Raw genomic sequence first — 16,015 nt, 5'->3', positions numbered from 1 at the left:
GAGGCAGTCAAATATGAACTAGCTCCATGTAATCTGCCACATAATGAGCTCCAGAGCTGCCCCACCTTGTTTCTTGAACAGCTCCTCTTCGTCCCCCACCTCATCTTCAGTGACCTCTGACCCTGTGGTGTACTCCTCATCCTCTGACAGGAGGGACTGCTGCCTCTGCAGGAGTAAGGGTCACATCGTTAACATTACCACTCTTGATGACACACTGACTTCGCTAATGAAACGTGTTGATTGTAACTGTGAAGACGGCTGGCTATCACAGACACATTAGAGAATATGAGCAGGTGTGATGAAAGAAGTGAGGAAAAGGTCCTACCAGTTGCAGACTCCAGTTTTTCAAAAGGGAAAACTGTTTGAAAAAAGAAAGTAGCTTAAGTCAGAAAATAACATGCTGGTAGAAGAAAAGAATCAGAGTAGCAACACACTGAGAGAGAGAGACTCACGGTGCAGCCCTCCCCCTTCAGGGGTCCCAGCAGTGTTGGCTCCAAGAGAACGTCACAGTCCTGAACCTTCTCCAAACTGGATGGACTCTCCTCAGGACTAACACACACACATATAAAATAGTATTCAGAACCTCTCACAACAAGTGCCCCTGTAAAATATGATCAAAACCCCTCCTGCTCACCCCTCTGCAGCCGGGCTGTTGCTCAGACACACAGCGTCTCTGTGCAGCAGCAGGTCATTCAGGACTCGGGTCTGAGCCGAGGTTGCCTCGTCACAGTCCTCTTCATCCGGGACGTTCACGATGTGGTCTCGCATCTTACAGCCCTGAACACAAACACATTCATGCTGCATCAGGATTCCTCTAGCTTTGGCACGGTTTGAAAGAAGTATAGGTCACAAATATGTGCAGTAAACCTAAGTCTGGGGCCGGCCAGGGAAGCCTCTGGGTGTCTATTCTATACCGCACCCAGGGCAAGTCAGCAGGGCCCAGGAGGGGAACTGGCACCTCCTAAAGTAACAGTGTGTGTGTGTGTGTGTGTGTGTGTGTGTGTGTGTGTGTGTGTGTGTGTGTGTGTGTGTGTGTGTGTGTGTGTGTGTGTGTGGGGGTCAATACCTTTGGCATACCCGAGGGGTCAAAGCGAAGCACCCTCTGGTTGCAGCAGGGGTAGACTCCTGCACCATGCCAGCCTTTCTCAGTGCCCATCCCAGGGTACAGCACACTGTCCGGGTGGTACTTGCATTGGGTCAGCTCTGCACACACAAACACCTACACACACACACACACACACACACACACACACACACACACACACACACACACACACACACACACACACACACACACACACACACACACACACACACACACACACACACACACACACACACCACACACACACACACACAGGACTCTTTAGCTGGGGAAGAATACAGCAGAAAGTGTGTATCATCTCAACATCATCATGACCTTCCGTGTTTCCACCCACCTGTTGGCAGCGGGAGCAGGGGAGGTAGTTGATGGTTCCCCAGATCCTCCAGTAGACCAGGACCCAGGACTTGAGCTCCTCATACAGCCCGCTCATGTATTCATGCACATCCCAGCTCTTCTGTCTGCAAAGTTCACACACACATGGATACACTGTGATCCAGAGTTTTAAGGAAAATGTCTGTTCTCCACGTATAGTTGCTGAGAGCTCAACAAACACAGGAGCTATTCAAATAATGTTGTCTTCAATTCGCTATATTACTTAGTGTGTGTATAGATGATCTCTCCCCGAGCATCGATGTTGATTTTCCCAGGAACACAATAAATAGTCCTCTCTGTGTCTTTGGTCAGCATCTTCAGGCAGAGGCCACACCTGGGATCAAACACACATACATACTGTATATGTTAAACAGTGAGACTAATAACAGAACAAGCCAAATTGCAAATAATGTTTATGAACCCACACACAGAAGCTGTGATTAAAGCTGTCGTTGAGAGGCAGGTGAATGCTGGGAGAAACAGAGGCGACCTGCTGCTACTCACCGGTACAGAGTCGAGGCGTTACCCGGTGAATCTCTGTTCTGGCAGCTGGTATCGAAGAGACGCTCAATTTTCTTCTGAAACAATTTGCTTTGAAGGGGAAATAAAATAAAAACAACATTTAATTGAAATGTATCCAGAGAATGTGAAGATGACTTATTCATTTAGACTGCAGTAGTTTGAATTAGAAATGTTGAAGTCTAGATTAGATTTATTTTTAGAATTCTTTTGAGACATTTTTGCATGGGTATTCATTCTGTTCAATGCTGGTTACATAGCATACAGGTATCATTGCAAAAATCCACAACATATTTTTGTCACTCTAAATACTATTTTTCAATTCATAAATGTTGCTGTTTAGCACTTTTTTATATTTTAGTTTTACATTTTTAGTGGTCAACAAACTGTTTGCTCTTCTGCTTGCTGCACACTAAGAGAGGCACATACAACAAAGGAGCGGTCCGGCAGCAAGCTAGTCCCACCGTTAAACACCTTTATTGAAAACAATAACAAAAAGTCACTTTGGCTCTTATAAACTAAATGACTTGAGTTGCAAGACAAAAAAAAACATATCAATTATCTGCCTTTACCTGCTGATCCATCAAGATGATGTTACTTATCTGATGAGTCGGAGGATAATTCACCCTCTCATCACATTCCTCCTAATTGCTTGGATTAATGTCTGGTTTTCAAGACCACAACATTCTGCTCTGCCACCGTGTCACCTTTTGAACTTGTCCTTTTTGTCCCTGATGTCGTCGGCCTCGTTGTGGTTGAAGAGCTCTGCGATGCGTGTTGCCAGGTTGCTGTTGATGCAGTTCATGTTGCAGGGAGTAGCAACGATGGCGCTCATGTGTTTGTGGCAGTACTGGATGCACTCCTCCACCTGAACATGGACAAACATACACCGCATCAGGAGACTTTTCCCAGACAAATTACATTTAATTTCAATGATCCTAGACACATACTGATCAAGGCCTACTTTGACATTGTTAGGGTGTTATGTTTGAATACAGCATGGGTATAAAAATAAACAGCAAACTCTCTAAATAACAGTTGGGGGCAAAACACCCATGCAACATCAATTTACCAAAGCTCTGTATAAGGGCCTTTTGTTTTAAGAGAGATATTACCAAGTATCAGTTCTGAACGTGTCAATAACAACATTTTACACTCAAAAACAAAAGGCCCGCAGCACATCGAGCGATCGCACGTCACAACACTTACTAACGTATCCATCTTCAAGAACTCGGAGGAGATCAGGATTGAGATCACATTGCTGGGCTCTGTAACCGACAAACACCACATGACCGTCCAAGCAAACCCCAAAACAAACACAAACACAGAACACACAGCCAGTGACCCACCAGTAACACAACACAGCTATTCCCATGTGTAACAATGTCATATTGATAATAGTTGATTATGATTTGCCGGGGATTTACCGAGGCGGGGTTTGTCTCTGTTTCCCTCTCCTGCAGAGTTCCTCCGGACGTAGTTCATGAGCCAGTCGAAGATCTGCACGTCACAGTGGACGGAGATGTCCACCTCCTCCCACCTCTGCGCGTCCACAGACAGATACTCAGCGAAGTAACGCATCTCTTTAACTAGAAGATCTCTGGGGCATGTGAAGTCCTGCTTCAGGTTCTTGGTCTCATCACACACATGGATCACCATGTTGGGACTAGATAAAGGGAAACCTTTTGTCACAATTATCCAGGTCAAAAAATGGTTTCACTCTATGTTTCTGATAATCATAGCTGGAAAAGTGTTAAAATGGAACCAAAATATAGTGGAATTAAATATTTCTGGCTAGGACACTTATCTTATTTTAATGATCATAATTTTAAAAGAAAAACAAACAATCTTCAATATTTACTCTCGTGGTTTCTGAGGTTTGTCTTCCTCCTCTGCTGACACTCTTCTCTCTTTCTTCTCCACGGTGCCAACCCTTCCTGTGGCTGCTGATTTTGTGCCTGCTGACACTGAAAGGAAAAATGTAAACAAACCTTAAATCCAGTTATCACACAGTAACAAAGTGTGTCTTTTTTATTTTGCTGTTTAATATGTCTCATAACCTTGATGTATGGGTTTAGTTTCTGCTCAGTTTGCGTGGCACATTAACTAAAGTGATGGAGAATCCAGTAAAACAAGGGGGGAAATAAAAGTTGTGTTTTTTACTCATCCTTTATGGATCAAAGGAGTTGTTTTTACTGATAAAGCAGAAAACAATAAGGTTTTATTGCTATGTTTTGTTTATTTTGCCAAATTTAACAAAACATAGAAACCATAAAAAGACAAGATATACTTTATTGATCCCAAATTGGGATTGTTACAGCAGCATAAAAAAAACAAAGAAAGTCAAGGCATTGCACATAATTACAAATGAAAAAGAATCGATAATAAACAACTACTAAAAATAAACATTCCAAAAATAGAAATAAAGCAGAATTCAATAGTTGACCATGAACATAAAAATATGTAAACTATCTGACAAATAAAACACTGTTGAAGTTTACAGCTTACACGATATAAAAGTAGGATATTATTTACAGTGTGAAGTTGTGAAGTTATAATGATATTTTTTGTTTATGTTCTTTATCAAGTCTATTTTGTTTTATTATCATTAGGTAGCAAACATGTACGTATGTTCTTTGGGACTTTACTGCATTGTATAGTATTGCTCCAGCAACAGGGTTCAGCCTCTTAAGTTGTTATGGTATACCTGACTTCCTGGACACTTGTGTGTTGTTAGAAATTCAATAAACATAAACACAGTTATGCATTCTACTCAGGATGTCACTAACTGACCTGTTGCTTTGCTGCTGCTCTGGCTGCTTCCTGTATCCACGGCCTCCCCGGCCTCCAGCAGCGTGTTAGGGCTGTCTGAAGGGGAGGTGCTTCCTTCTGTCAGGGCATTACACTGGTTGTCCACATGAGGAAACCCCCCCGTACTCTTCAGCTCCTCAAAGCGACGGGCACACTGCAAAGATCACAGCAGAGACACAGTATTATTTCTTACTAACAAGCTAGACCTAATGTTACCAGAGGGTGGAATGATTGATGGATGGAATGGGACAGATGAGGGGTGGATGGATGGAAGCGATGATAGTTACCCAGCATTCCAGTTACCTCCTTCGAAGTGAATCCTGGAACCAGCTTGGCTACATTGTCCCAGTTTATGGGCTGGGGAACTCCCCACAGAGAGCCCAGCACCATATCCAAAACCAGAACGTTGTTGTCATAGGGAAAGTTGTTGTTGTCTGAGGAGAAGCGTCTCATTTCTACAGAGGCAGAGAAATAACAGGCAGTAGGCCTAAATCAACAATGAATGCCTAGAGCGGATTCTTGTATTGTATATTTCCTTATCATTATAGAACATGGAGAATGTTAATTACATTCACTATAAATGACCAAAGTGTATTGGTACATTTTGCTGGTGAAGTGTGGTATGTATATTTTATTGTATTATTATAATCGTGTATAAAAGTGTATTGTGGTTTTATGAGAATGAATCTCTATATTTGAATTCCACTGCCAGTTAAAAACCTCTGGACAAAACTGTCTTTGTAGCACACCAGATTCATTCCTAACTATTGCTGCTCTATTTTAGCATTTTAATAATTGTTGATGGACTGAAAGACCCTGGCTATGTCAGACTTATGCAAAAATGTGAATTGTATTTGTTCTTATATTTATTCTCAATTTGTATTTTGTATAATCCATAATAATATATACAGTACTTAGTCTTAATTACAATTTGATCAGCTTTAATTGCAATTGAGTTATTTTTGAAGTTTTGTTTGGTCACTGGTGAATGTATGTGTCATTATAATGAGAGTGGCTTGGTAGACCAGGAGCAAAATATTGACAAGGGTTTTTTAAGATATTAAGTCAGTAATATATTGGTTGGTTTTATTACGAAGTAGGTCTACAGATACCAGGAATTTGCTTTGGTATATGTGGTGCATACAAAGACACACAAAGAAGGATACATAGCAAAACAAAATAAAATAGTACTGTTAGAAAAAAAGTATTTTAAGACTGTGCTTTAAAATAAAGACAATATACAAAATATAATAATGTGAGAAAATGGAAAATAATAAAATAAGACAAATACTACATAGTATATTTAAGGTGAAGAGCTGTGCTGATTTAAAAGAGATGTACACATGTTGTTAAATTGCGATGCCAATTCATTTTTTCAAAATAAGTCAATATTTTGAAAGGGTAACAATATTTTTAGAATTCTTCTCATTATTTTTGATTTACTAAGTCATTATTTAAAATATATATATATTGTATATAAAGAAAGTTTCTTATTAATTTGATATTCAGAGTTATTATTACGGGAAAGTTTCCATTTGAATGACTTGAGGATATGAGGATATTTGTATTCATCATAAGGCTACATTTAAACTTTTTTTAAATGGTGGAAATGGATTTTCTTACTTATGCGTCCTTCACTTGAAACCAAAGTTGCTACGATGTTCTACCATTGAATACATCGTAGGTCTTAACTAACTGAAGGGTCTGCAGAGCTTTACTCAAGATAACGACAGCTGCCAAAGATTTGTGCCCTTTACATACATTTGCTGACATTGACGTATGTAATAAATCCATGGTATGCAATAGTGAAACTTTGTAATGTCAGTGGAGTAAGGTTAGTGATGCTAGTGCAGGCCGAGTCCCTCTGTCCGCCCCCTGCTGCATCAACATCACATGATTATAGGTCAAATACATTCATCTGGTTCTCTAAAAACATTTCAAAAACTAAAAATTGTAAGATACAGTTGACATACTTATCTTCTGTGAGGGATATTCCTCCCCGTTGTCTCATACAGCGCAGTAAGAGCCGGTGCCTGTTTCATGTCATGTTGTGTGGAGGATGCTGATGCTGCGGTCCTCTCCTACCGGCTAACTGCAGCTACTGCTAATGCTAGCTAACTTTGAGGGACCTGCTGCCTTCAAGTACTCCTCGTAAATGCCAAATCACAAATTCCAGTAATACTGTTAGTCGCATGTATTTTCGTTTATCTTTTTAATTCAGAAGATGCTCTAAACCACTCTTGCCGTTAGCATATATCACAATGTCATGAGAAACTGTGCGTTAACTAGTCATATACATGATTCTCACTTTAATCGAATTGATTTAAAGCTATACGGTTAAAACAAAGACAGTACAAAATAAACAATGTAGCCAAATGACTATTTCAAAGGTTCACAAACACCCTTTGAACTCAGTATCACTAATAAAAGCATAATCTCCAATAGTCCATGAAAGCAGCATTAGCTTTAAGCAACTAGCACATCAAATAGCTAGGTAACTTTATGTAGCTTCCTATTAAAGGCGTTTGTAAATGTTTAAGTCCAGTAGAGCGATAAAAGTTGCCTACCGGCTACACTGAATGTATGAATGTGAACTTAACAGGAAAGTCAAGAAATATATTAGGCAAATAAACGCTGTTTAGTTAGTCCTGTTCTTTGCTGCGTCCGTGTTGTCGCACTGCAGCAGGTGAGGCGTCCTGTTGCTTAGAGACAGAGGCCGTAAATCGATTATTTCTGTCCTCAGACTTTTCCAAAAACGAAATCAATTCACATGAAGAAATTGAATACTAGCAGTATTAGTACAATGAAACAGAACAAACAAAGCGATTTTGTTATCTTGGCCACGTCTGTGGTGAAGCCCTGCTATTTCTATTAACTCACTTCATAGTCGAACTTTCCACTCCCAACCATTAGTACTAATGATTAATTAAAACATTACACAAGAAGCCCAACATGATTTTCTTAAATATTTATTTTCAAAATAATTATATCAAATATTTACAAAATTACTTTCTGGACCAACCAAAAGCTGAAAATGTGCAAATTTAGCCCCTTCTCATTCAGAATAATCCAATCACATTTGCTTCACAAATAAGACTATGTGGAGAACCATCAGTCTACAAGTAGGGACAAACACCAAATAACATTATTATGGTATCAAACAAAAGATGTTGGATTTGTTCTTACACCGTCAGTATATAGATGATGAATCAGTGCACCTCATTAACTTAAACATTGAACTAATTCTTGTTAATGAAACAATTTTAACATTAAATATAAAATCGGACATTATCTTAAGTACAGTTTTCTACCCTAATTAGTGAATACACAGAACCTTCTTTCTCGTACAAGCTCTGAATGATGATATATAAGCGTGAACTAATTCCACAATGAACACAAATAACCTTGCATAAAGACAAATGCATCCAAGCAAACACATCACAGGTCCGTCTTCTCAGGGATGTTTAGCACTGTGGAGGGCATACTGGAGTTGGATGTTCCCACACTGAAGGGAGCTGGGGTTTCTCTGTACACTGAATCTAGCAGGGCCTCTTGAGAAACTGAGGCAGAGGCTGAGCCGAGACCCGGTGGAAAGCCTGGGGCATGATTTGGCTGTGCGTGAGCAGAAAGGGCTGTTACTAAGGCCTGTGTGTTGCCTGGCTGGACCTGAGCAAGCCTCTCCATCTCTGCATGCTTCAAGCCTCTCCTCTTCCCCAGCACCTTGACGTAGTTAGCTGGGACAAGTCCTGTGGTCTGACCATCCAAGCTGGCCAGCAGCCAGCCACGCACCTTGGGCTGTTGCTCTACACATAGGGGAGAATCCAAGGTCATAATCTGTCATAAAAATTCACATTAATGCCACCTGAAAGTAGAACCAGGAATATATTGGTTGTCTAAATGTTCTGAGGAATTACTTACAACACATCTTTTTAGTGGTCATAATGCTTCCACATAACAAATAAAAGCTCATGAACTCACTCCAAACTCAGGAAATGCGACCATGGGACTAATAAAGGAGCATGTGAATACCCTATAGGCGTTTTAGGAGGTCTGCACTCTTTGACTGCCATTCTAATTGTATCAGGTTTGATGTTACATAACTTCCCTACACATATATCATCAATATAGAGTAACTTTCACTGCAAATCGTAAAGTTCACTTTGTCAAAATACTTCCAAACATGGATAAAAAACAACAGATGAAAAACCAAATCAAGTTACTTCAGGAAATTGATGCAAAATTCATAACTTATTCAAATTCTGTCCTTAAACTATTTTTAAAGGATTTGTTACATCGTCTAGTTTACCATGATGCGATGAATCATTTTTGTACGAGAGGAACGTTAGGACAGAATACATCGCTTATTATTCAAGAGATTTCACCTTTAGGGGCGAGGTTGAGCATGTCTCCGGCCCTCACAGAGATCTCCTCCTCAGACGCAGCAGAGAAGTCATACTCTGCTCTGGCCACCACATGGTCATCCTCCCCACTGGCCCAGTTAGTGGCTAAACAAAGAAACACAAAACATTGTTACTTATTATTAGTATATTTTTAAAAGATACAAATACATCTACAACTGTAAGTCTTTGATATTTTCTAGCTACTGTCAGAGTCTCAGACAATAACAGAGAGGAGGACGTGCTGCAGCACTTGCTCTGTCTGTGTGTTTGAGGGAGGGAGAGGTTGAGATAAGTGAAATGTGAGCTATTGCTTGGGATGTTTCTGTAAGACTGAGTAAGCGTTTTGATTTTCTGGCAAAAAAAGTTCTAGCATGGTGCTGGGGTGTGCAGATCTTAAGATTTGAAAGTAAAAGCACTGCGAGCAGCCCAACAAAATTCCCATATAGACACTCTGGCAGAAATAATCATTTGAATGTTAACATTATGAGGCTTCAAAGCATGGAACTATTCAATAGATACTGTTTATAACTGCTTATAGTTTGTAATATACAGTTAAAGTTGAAGGCCTATTGTTTTGAGGGATTTTTGAGGACACCATTCAATTTAATTTAAACAAAATATCTTGGTCTGTGTTTCTTAACTGATTGCCAATGAGACACAGGAATGTTTTCATTCCCAATAATTGGTAAAGCCAACAGTAATTAGGAACTGTGATAGCAGTTGCTAAGTGTCAGACAATGACAAACTGAGAGCTACAGATCTAAAGTGTAAAATAAATGAGGGACAGTTCCTGAGTTCCAAAAAGTATGTGCATACACATTTAAAAGTTCACCATCTCATGTGCAATATCTTGAATAAGAGCCTCACCGCTTTCCTCAGAGCCGGGGTCGGAGCTCAGGAGCTTCCAGATAAGGTAGGGTCCCCCCAAAACTACAGCGAAGAACAGAAGGATGGGCCATGACTTCACAGGCTGACCTTCAATCCCTGCTCCATCCCCTCTGGACGCACTTGTAGCCAGGGCATCACTTGCACTGTCTGCCCACAAGTCGTCCACCTCAACGTCTGATCTTCGGCCCACAAGCCTCTGTAACCGCCGGTAGAAGTAGCGCAAGGTGCGTACCAGAGCGAAGGCTGACAGAACTCTGGTGAGGTGTGAACGCAGCCGTGTGAGGTGGTTGGCCACGTCCAGCACAGCGCGGAAACTGTTGTAAACGGCTGAAAAGGTGGCGTCCAGCATCATGCTAACGGAGGCAAAGGCCTGGACGATGCTCTCGATGGACTGGAAGGCTCCGCGACTGCTCTCCTCCGCCTGCTGCACGAACCGGCTGGGGGCAACTTCTTCCGTGTGAGGGGGGCGGCCGTACCCTCCCATGCCGTAGCCGCCACCACCATAGCTGTATGGGCTGTAGCCTCCATACATGGAGCTCCCATAGGGGCTGTAAGAGGAGGAGTTAAAAGAGCTGTAGGAAGGTCGATAAGATTGCTGGACGGAACGAGGGGGCACCGGGGGAGACATTCTGGTCAGGACGGGACGGCCTACAGGAACGGAGGGGCCTGGAACTACGCCATAGTTTGCAGATCTGTTTAATGAGAAGACAAGACAAAAGGTTCAAATCATTGTCAAAGATTTTATTGGACTTACCTCAATACGATTTTCTTTACTGAGATCGTCCACAGGAGTAGGGTGGGAACTTCTAGGATTTCAGTCAAATAGCAGTGTTGTTGTTGTTGTTGTTGTTGTTGTTGTTATTTATATCAAACTGAGCTCATATGTTATGATTGGCAGTATATTTTTTTGGTTATATTTTTGTTAATCAAGCCCAAGAGTCTATTATGTATACCTTAGGCTGTATGATTTTATTTCATTTTTTCCCTTTATTTAATATGTACTTTGCCTGCAAATTGCAATGTGTAAGGATTTGCATTATTATGCAGAACACATGCTATACATTATTTATTTTATTTCAATTATTTGTGGGGCAATTTATTGTCCAACTATAGTAGTTATCCTGATAGGCGTAGCATTAGGTTAGCAATACCTTAATTATTGAGTCAATAACAGAATGTCATTTTTTATCATCTGATGATCATTTTCTCTATTAAACAATATTGTTAGCACGATAAAAATAGAAATAACAGAGAGCGATGCCATATCAATTTCCCTTGAGCCCATGTGAAATTCCCAAAACATTAAATGTATAATGAACGCATTTGAACAATTACGTTCATTAAAAATAAATAGCAGCAAATGTTCACATTTGTGTGACTAATTTGTAAGCACTGAAGTTGTGAGATGTTTACATGTAGTGAAGTAAAAGGTATAAAGTGGAATGAAAGGAAAATATAAGTAAATTACAAGTAGCTCAAATATACTTCAGTAAACATAGGTTAGTTATTAATTAAAACACTGAAATCTACATGAAGTTGTAAGGGGCAATTCGAAATTATTACGTTGCGACAAACAGTTTATGTTAACGTATATCCAGACACACACACCATGGCCTCATTAGGCCTAGTTAGCCGGTTAGCTATGAGTAGCAAATGCTAGCTAACGTCGGTTAAACGGCTATCGTCAGTGAAAACATTCTTACAAATAGTACATTCATTCATTGTTCAGTGATTAAAACCAACAAAATCTCCAGTGTTTTGAAGATATCACCTTATCACCAACAATATTAGTGTGAGCTAGCTGGTTTAAGCAAGCCAACAACAACAACAACAACTGCGAACCAGCTGTAGTCAGTAAAACTGTGTAAAATTACGGCTATAGTGTTTACCTGTAATTTATAGGTGCACCCATCGCCCCTGGGATCAGCCTTTCCCATGGCTTCTGAGGGGGCTGTGGATCCATCGCTAAACTTCCACAGAAAGTGTAAAAAACAAAATGCGAACTCTCTCCCTCTGACAGCCTGTCCTGCTGCCTTCACGGTCCCCAGTAATTTCCTGCTTCTAATATCGTAACTCGTGTTTGTAGACGGATTCAGCTCTAAAGGGACTGTAAATGGATATTTTGTTACATAACTCGTTGTCCTCTGATCTTAGATATATTGACACGTTGGCATGTCAAAAATATATGTAAAGGAATTTATAAATGTATAAATTCAAAATCATTTCCATAATTGAAATATTCCCATAACTCCTAAATGCAGCAATGTTGTAAGAAGTTCTGTAATCAGAGCAAAATAACTGATGACACATTTTGTTACTTGAGCTAAGATACTCAATAGGTCACTTTTATGGTAAATACATTACATTTATATCTTTATTCACCCCCCCCCCCCCCTTTTTTTTATTTTGATTACTGCTCAAATTACCTCAAATCCATTAACAATCCTGTATGTTTTTCACACTCGATTAGTACACTCTGGATGGTTAAACAATGAAATGCACCTTTCATCTTTGTCCAGCAGAGGGCCCTGTGATATCTTACAAAACTACCTGTAAACAGTTATACACATAATGCGGATAAAACATAGACTGTATATACAGTCTATGGGATAAAAGGGTATGTTCTCTTTTAAACAAAGAACACGGATATCATAAGTAGTTAACATATTAATATGTCGTCCCATTGACATAATTTAATCTCAAGTGGTTGGCTAAAACAGAAACGGAAATTTGGGTTTCATTATCTACCCAACTGCCCAACCTTCAGAAAGCTGGGATATAAAATGTTAGCTGAATAAACACACTACTGTAGGAAGTAAACATAATACACACACTATGCTCTCATATATAATTCCTCTTCATGATAAGATGCTTCTGCAGACACTTGGCTGAGTTGTGCTTGTTGTTCTCTACGTAATAAGATTACAATGGAGACATGCCATTTCAATAGGATGCATGTTTTTTAAAATAATTATAAAATAAGTAATCAATTAAAAATATAAATAAAATGCATTTAATTGGAAATTAAATAAAACGTTACTCTTACTCTTAATCTATTATCAATTCAATAGGCTTTATTTTGTTTGGAATGTAACTGTAATATATTACTACTATTACTATTATTCATGAATCAAATATATATACTTTTATATAAAGTATAATTTTATTATTAAAGTAAATACATGGTAACTTCTTAGTGTGGACACGTCAGTTGACCAGGAGCTTATAAGTGAGCTTACAAGTTGTTCATATTCATTATGATGTGTTTGGCTTTCATATTGAAAATGTGTGGGTGTAGCCTAAAAACGGACAAGCTTTCACGGATGCAGTGGTCACTCTTTTTGCTAGTTTTAGCAACTTTTGGAGTTAGTGTTGCTTTCATTGTAAAAATAATGCCACATTGGGCTTGGTTTATGTTACATGTTAACTTTCAATTATTTTATTATTAAACACCCACCCTTTATGTTAGTTTACCACATGGGATACTAATAACTTTTAAAAAATATCTTTCTTCTTTTATTGGTGACATAGCAGCTGTGAGATTTTACCTAGGCTATATGACGTGTCAACTTGGTTTTGGATGGATTCCCCAAGTAGCTTTCAGCATCAAGCCAAGTGGTGTTGAGTTAACCCTGTAGTATGGTTTGGGTGGAGGGGGTTGACTGCACCGCTCTGAGTGTGAAAAAAGCTGCTATGAGCGAAGCAGTAGGTGCAGAGGTGTGTGCTGTGGCTTTAGGAGGGAGTCCTGTGATGTCAAGAGTGTGTGTGTGTGTGTGTGTGTGTGTGTGTGTGTGTGTGTGTGTGTGTGTGTGTGTGTGTGTGTGTGTGTGTGTGTGTGTGTGTGTGTGTGTGTGTGTGTGTGTGTGAGTTGGGGGAGCTGTTGCAGAGCTATTACAATAGATTCCATGGGGGTAGGATGACAGAAGTTGCCTGTGTGATGCCACAATGTAGGTGTGTGTGAGTGAGGCTGCCGTTTGTGACATGACGGTGTCAGGATCGCAGGCGAAAGATGGGAATCTGAAGTGTCAGCCTGTGATGTTGATGTGTGTGGGAAGGCGCTCGGGCTGATGAGGGTCCTGGTATTTGGGGTTTGTGCTGAGCATCTTTGACCTTTTGTACTGTGTGGTATAAGAAGGTCAAAGAATATTAAAGATAGTTACATTAGGCAAACTTTACAAACAAGCTTCAGGAATACATTACATGTTCGACGATCACACTCATCTTCGATTGTTGGATGCAAAAAGTCCCCACTGCCATGGTTTGAAGCTTTGCACCCGTTTTTGGAACCATGCATGACTGCAGAGGTTTGGCTCCCATCAGATATTCTAAAATGTCTATATGGTTATCCTCAATTAACAAAGATTGGTTTAGGCACTGACCTCTAATGGTTACGTTTAGGATATGAATCCGGTAACAAGTCTCACATGAGTTTCAACACCCCCAGACCAAGAGTACATACAAATATGTGCAGATACTTTTGGAGAAATAGTTTAAGACAGGTGTCTTCAAAGTTTTTCAGGCCAAGGACCCCTTTACTAAAAGATAGTCAGAGCAGGGACCCTCTACTAGATGTGTAACAAATTGGGTTTCATTAAACTAAGTCTTTATTAATGAGGAAGGCCTAAATTGACATATTTTAGCATACTTTTACAATACTAAGGTATTCAAATAGTAATGTATACAGTAGCTGTCGACTAAAGAGATTGATTCTCCCTTATTTTTCTGAATTGGCCAATTGCTTTTGGAAATAATATGTTGCATTCAAGTTACTGTAATGAAGGGTCACAAATCCGCTCTTGAAGGCTCATGGTTCATGTAAATATATTTATATAGATTTAGTAGAAGTTAAGGCTTAGAATGGATGGAATTTGCAGTATAAACTCTTTAAACAGAGTGTCACGGAGTTCTGAGTAAAAACAATCTGATGACCTTGTGTTGAACAAAAAGATCCGTGTTCATCCAAACACACTAGAGGCCAGTGCACCAGTATTCTGTCAGTATTCTCTCTTTTTATCTAAGGGCAGTCTGACATTTGTAAGAGCTGTTGTCAACTATTACATTTCACAGTTTCTATTTATTTTTGCTGGGGCAGCCACAAACATACCCTGTATATTCCTACTTTTTCTCAACCACAATAGATGGTGAAAGTGACGCCATCAAATAGTTTAAAGAACTATTAGATGGCATAAGATTTCCCTTATGCTCTTTATCACTCTTAAGTTTATCTTCCTTAGCACAATAACAGATCAAACCAGACCTATGACTTGATTGAACAAAGCATTCCTTTACTTGCTCTGAAATTCCACTGTTCCTGACTGGTTATGGTGTATTTTTGCTGGGCAGCACGCCGGATTGGCCTCAAAGTGTTGTGGGTGTTTTTCACCAACAGTGGTTCCTCCTTTCTATGTGTGTGTGTGTGTGTGTGTGTGTGTGTGTGTGTGTGTGTGTGTGTGTGTGTGTGTGTGTGTGTGTGTGTGTGTGTGTGTGTGTCAGTGTGTGTGTGTGTGTGTGTGTGTGTGTGTGTGTGTGTGTGTGTGTGTGTGTGTGTGTCTTCTCTGTGACACACAGGAAAATGGAGGCTCATAAAAAAACGGTCAAGAGAAAATATTGGTGGAACATAGAACTATGTTTTGTATGTGTAACCTGCATGTGTAGGCTACATCGGAGTATGTAGACGTGCAACCGCTCATGAAAAAGGGAAATGCAGAGACTGACACTATCATAATACTGCTAGGCAGAAGAAAGCAGTACCTACAGGAACTATGAAAATGATCTAATGTTTGAAAGCTACTTGTCCAAAGTGTGCAATTTGTGAAACATTATGTTTGTACCTATGTAGGAAGATTAAATTAGTATGAACTTGAATTCTGTTTAGGAAACCTGAAAGGCACCAAGCTAGGCTAGTTAGCTTTTAACACTA

The 16,015-nt window shown here is 39.8% G+C and overlaps 2 protein-coding genes across 4 annotated transcripts in view; both read right to left on the bottom strand.

The window, feature by feature from the left end:
• The window catches only part of sanbr (SANT and BTB domain regulator of CSR), a 12,172-nt gene extending 4,608 nt beyond the window's left edge, over window positions 1–7,564 (bottom strand). The window contains exons 1-15 of one of the 3 annotated variants that reach the window (XM_063875132.1): window positions 6,781–7,564; window positions 5,095–5,262; window positions 4,790–4,961; window positions 3,858–3,963; window positions 3,424–3,662; window positions 3,206–3,264; window positions 2,704–2,864; window positions 1,982–2,068; window positions 1,701–1,811; window positions 1,440–1,563; window positions 1,067–1,219; window positions 635–777; window positions 453–549; window positions 326–358; window positions 66–165 (exon numbers count right to left, since the gene is read on the bottom strand). In XM_063875132.1, the coding sequence (XP_063731202.1) occupies window positions 66–165; window positions 326–358; window positions 453–549; window positions 635–777; window positions 1,067–1,219; window positions 1,440–1,563; window positions 1,701–1,811; window positions 1,982–2,068; window positions 2,704–2,864; window positions 3,206–3,264; window positions 3,424–3,655 (1,300 nt within the window). In that variant the 5' untranslated portion in view covers window positions 3,656–3,662; window positions 3,858–3,963; window positions 4,790–4,961; window positions 5,095–5,262; window positions 6,781–7,564. The remainder of the gene's footprint in view (window positions 1–65; window positions 166–325; window positions 359–452; window positions 550–634; window positions 778–1,066; window positions 1,220–1,439; window positions 1,564–1,700; window positions 1,812–1,981; window positions 2,069–2,703; window positions 2,865–3,205; window positions 3,265–3,423; window positions 3,663–3,857; window positions 3,964–4,789; window positions 4,962–5,094; window positions 5,263–6,780) is intronic. The other 2 variants (XM_063875130.1, XM_063875131.1) reach the window with 2 other exon arrangements.
• Window positions 7,565–7,760: 196 nt separating this feature from the next.
• Window positions 7,761–12,162, bottom strand: pex13 (peroxisomal biogenesis factor 13). Its single transcript, XM_063875656.1, has 4 exons — window positions 11,985–12,162; window positions 10,075–10,787; window positions 9,190–9,312; window positions 7,761–8,610 (listed from the first exon to the last, which is right to left on the bottom strand). Exons 1-4 carry the CDS (start codon window positions 12,056–12,058, stop codon window positions 8,246–8,248), a joined length of 1,275 nt encoding a protein of 424 aa, XP_063731726.1. The 5' UTR covers window positions 12,059–12,162; the 3' UTR covers window positions 7,761–8,245.
• Between the last annotated feature and the right edge of the window lie 3,853 nt (window positions 12,163–16,015).

Source organism: Eleginops maclovinus, chromosome 22 (assembly GCF_036324505.1).
Source record: "Eleginops maclovinus isolate JMC-PN-2008 ecotype Puerto Natales chromosome 22, JC_Emac_rtc_rv5, whole genome shotgun sequence".
NCBI classification, from domain to species: Eukaryota; Metazoa; Chordata; class Actinopteri; order Perciformes; family Eleginopidae; genus Eleginops; species Eleginops maclovinus.
Note: the sequence above shows the minus strand (reverse complement) of the source record. Positions and strands in the feature narration are given on the sequence as shown.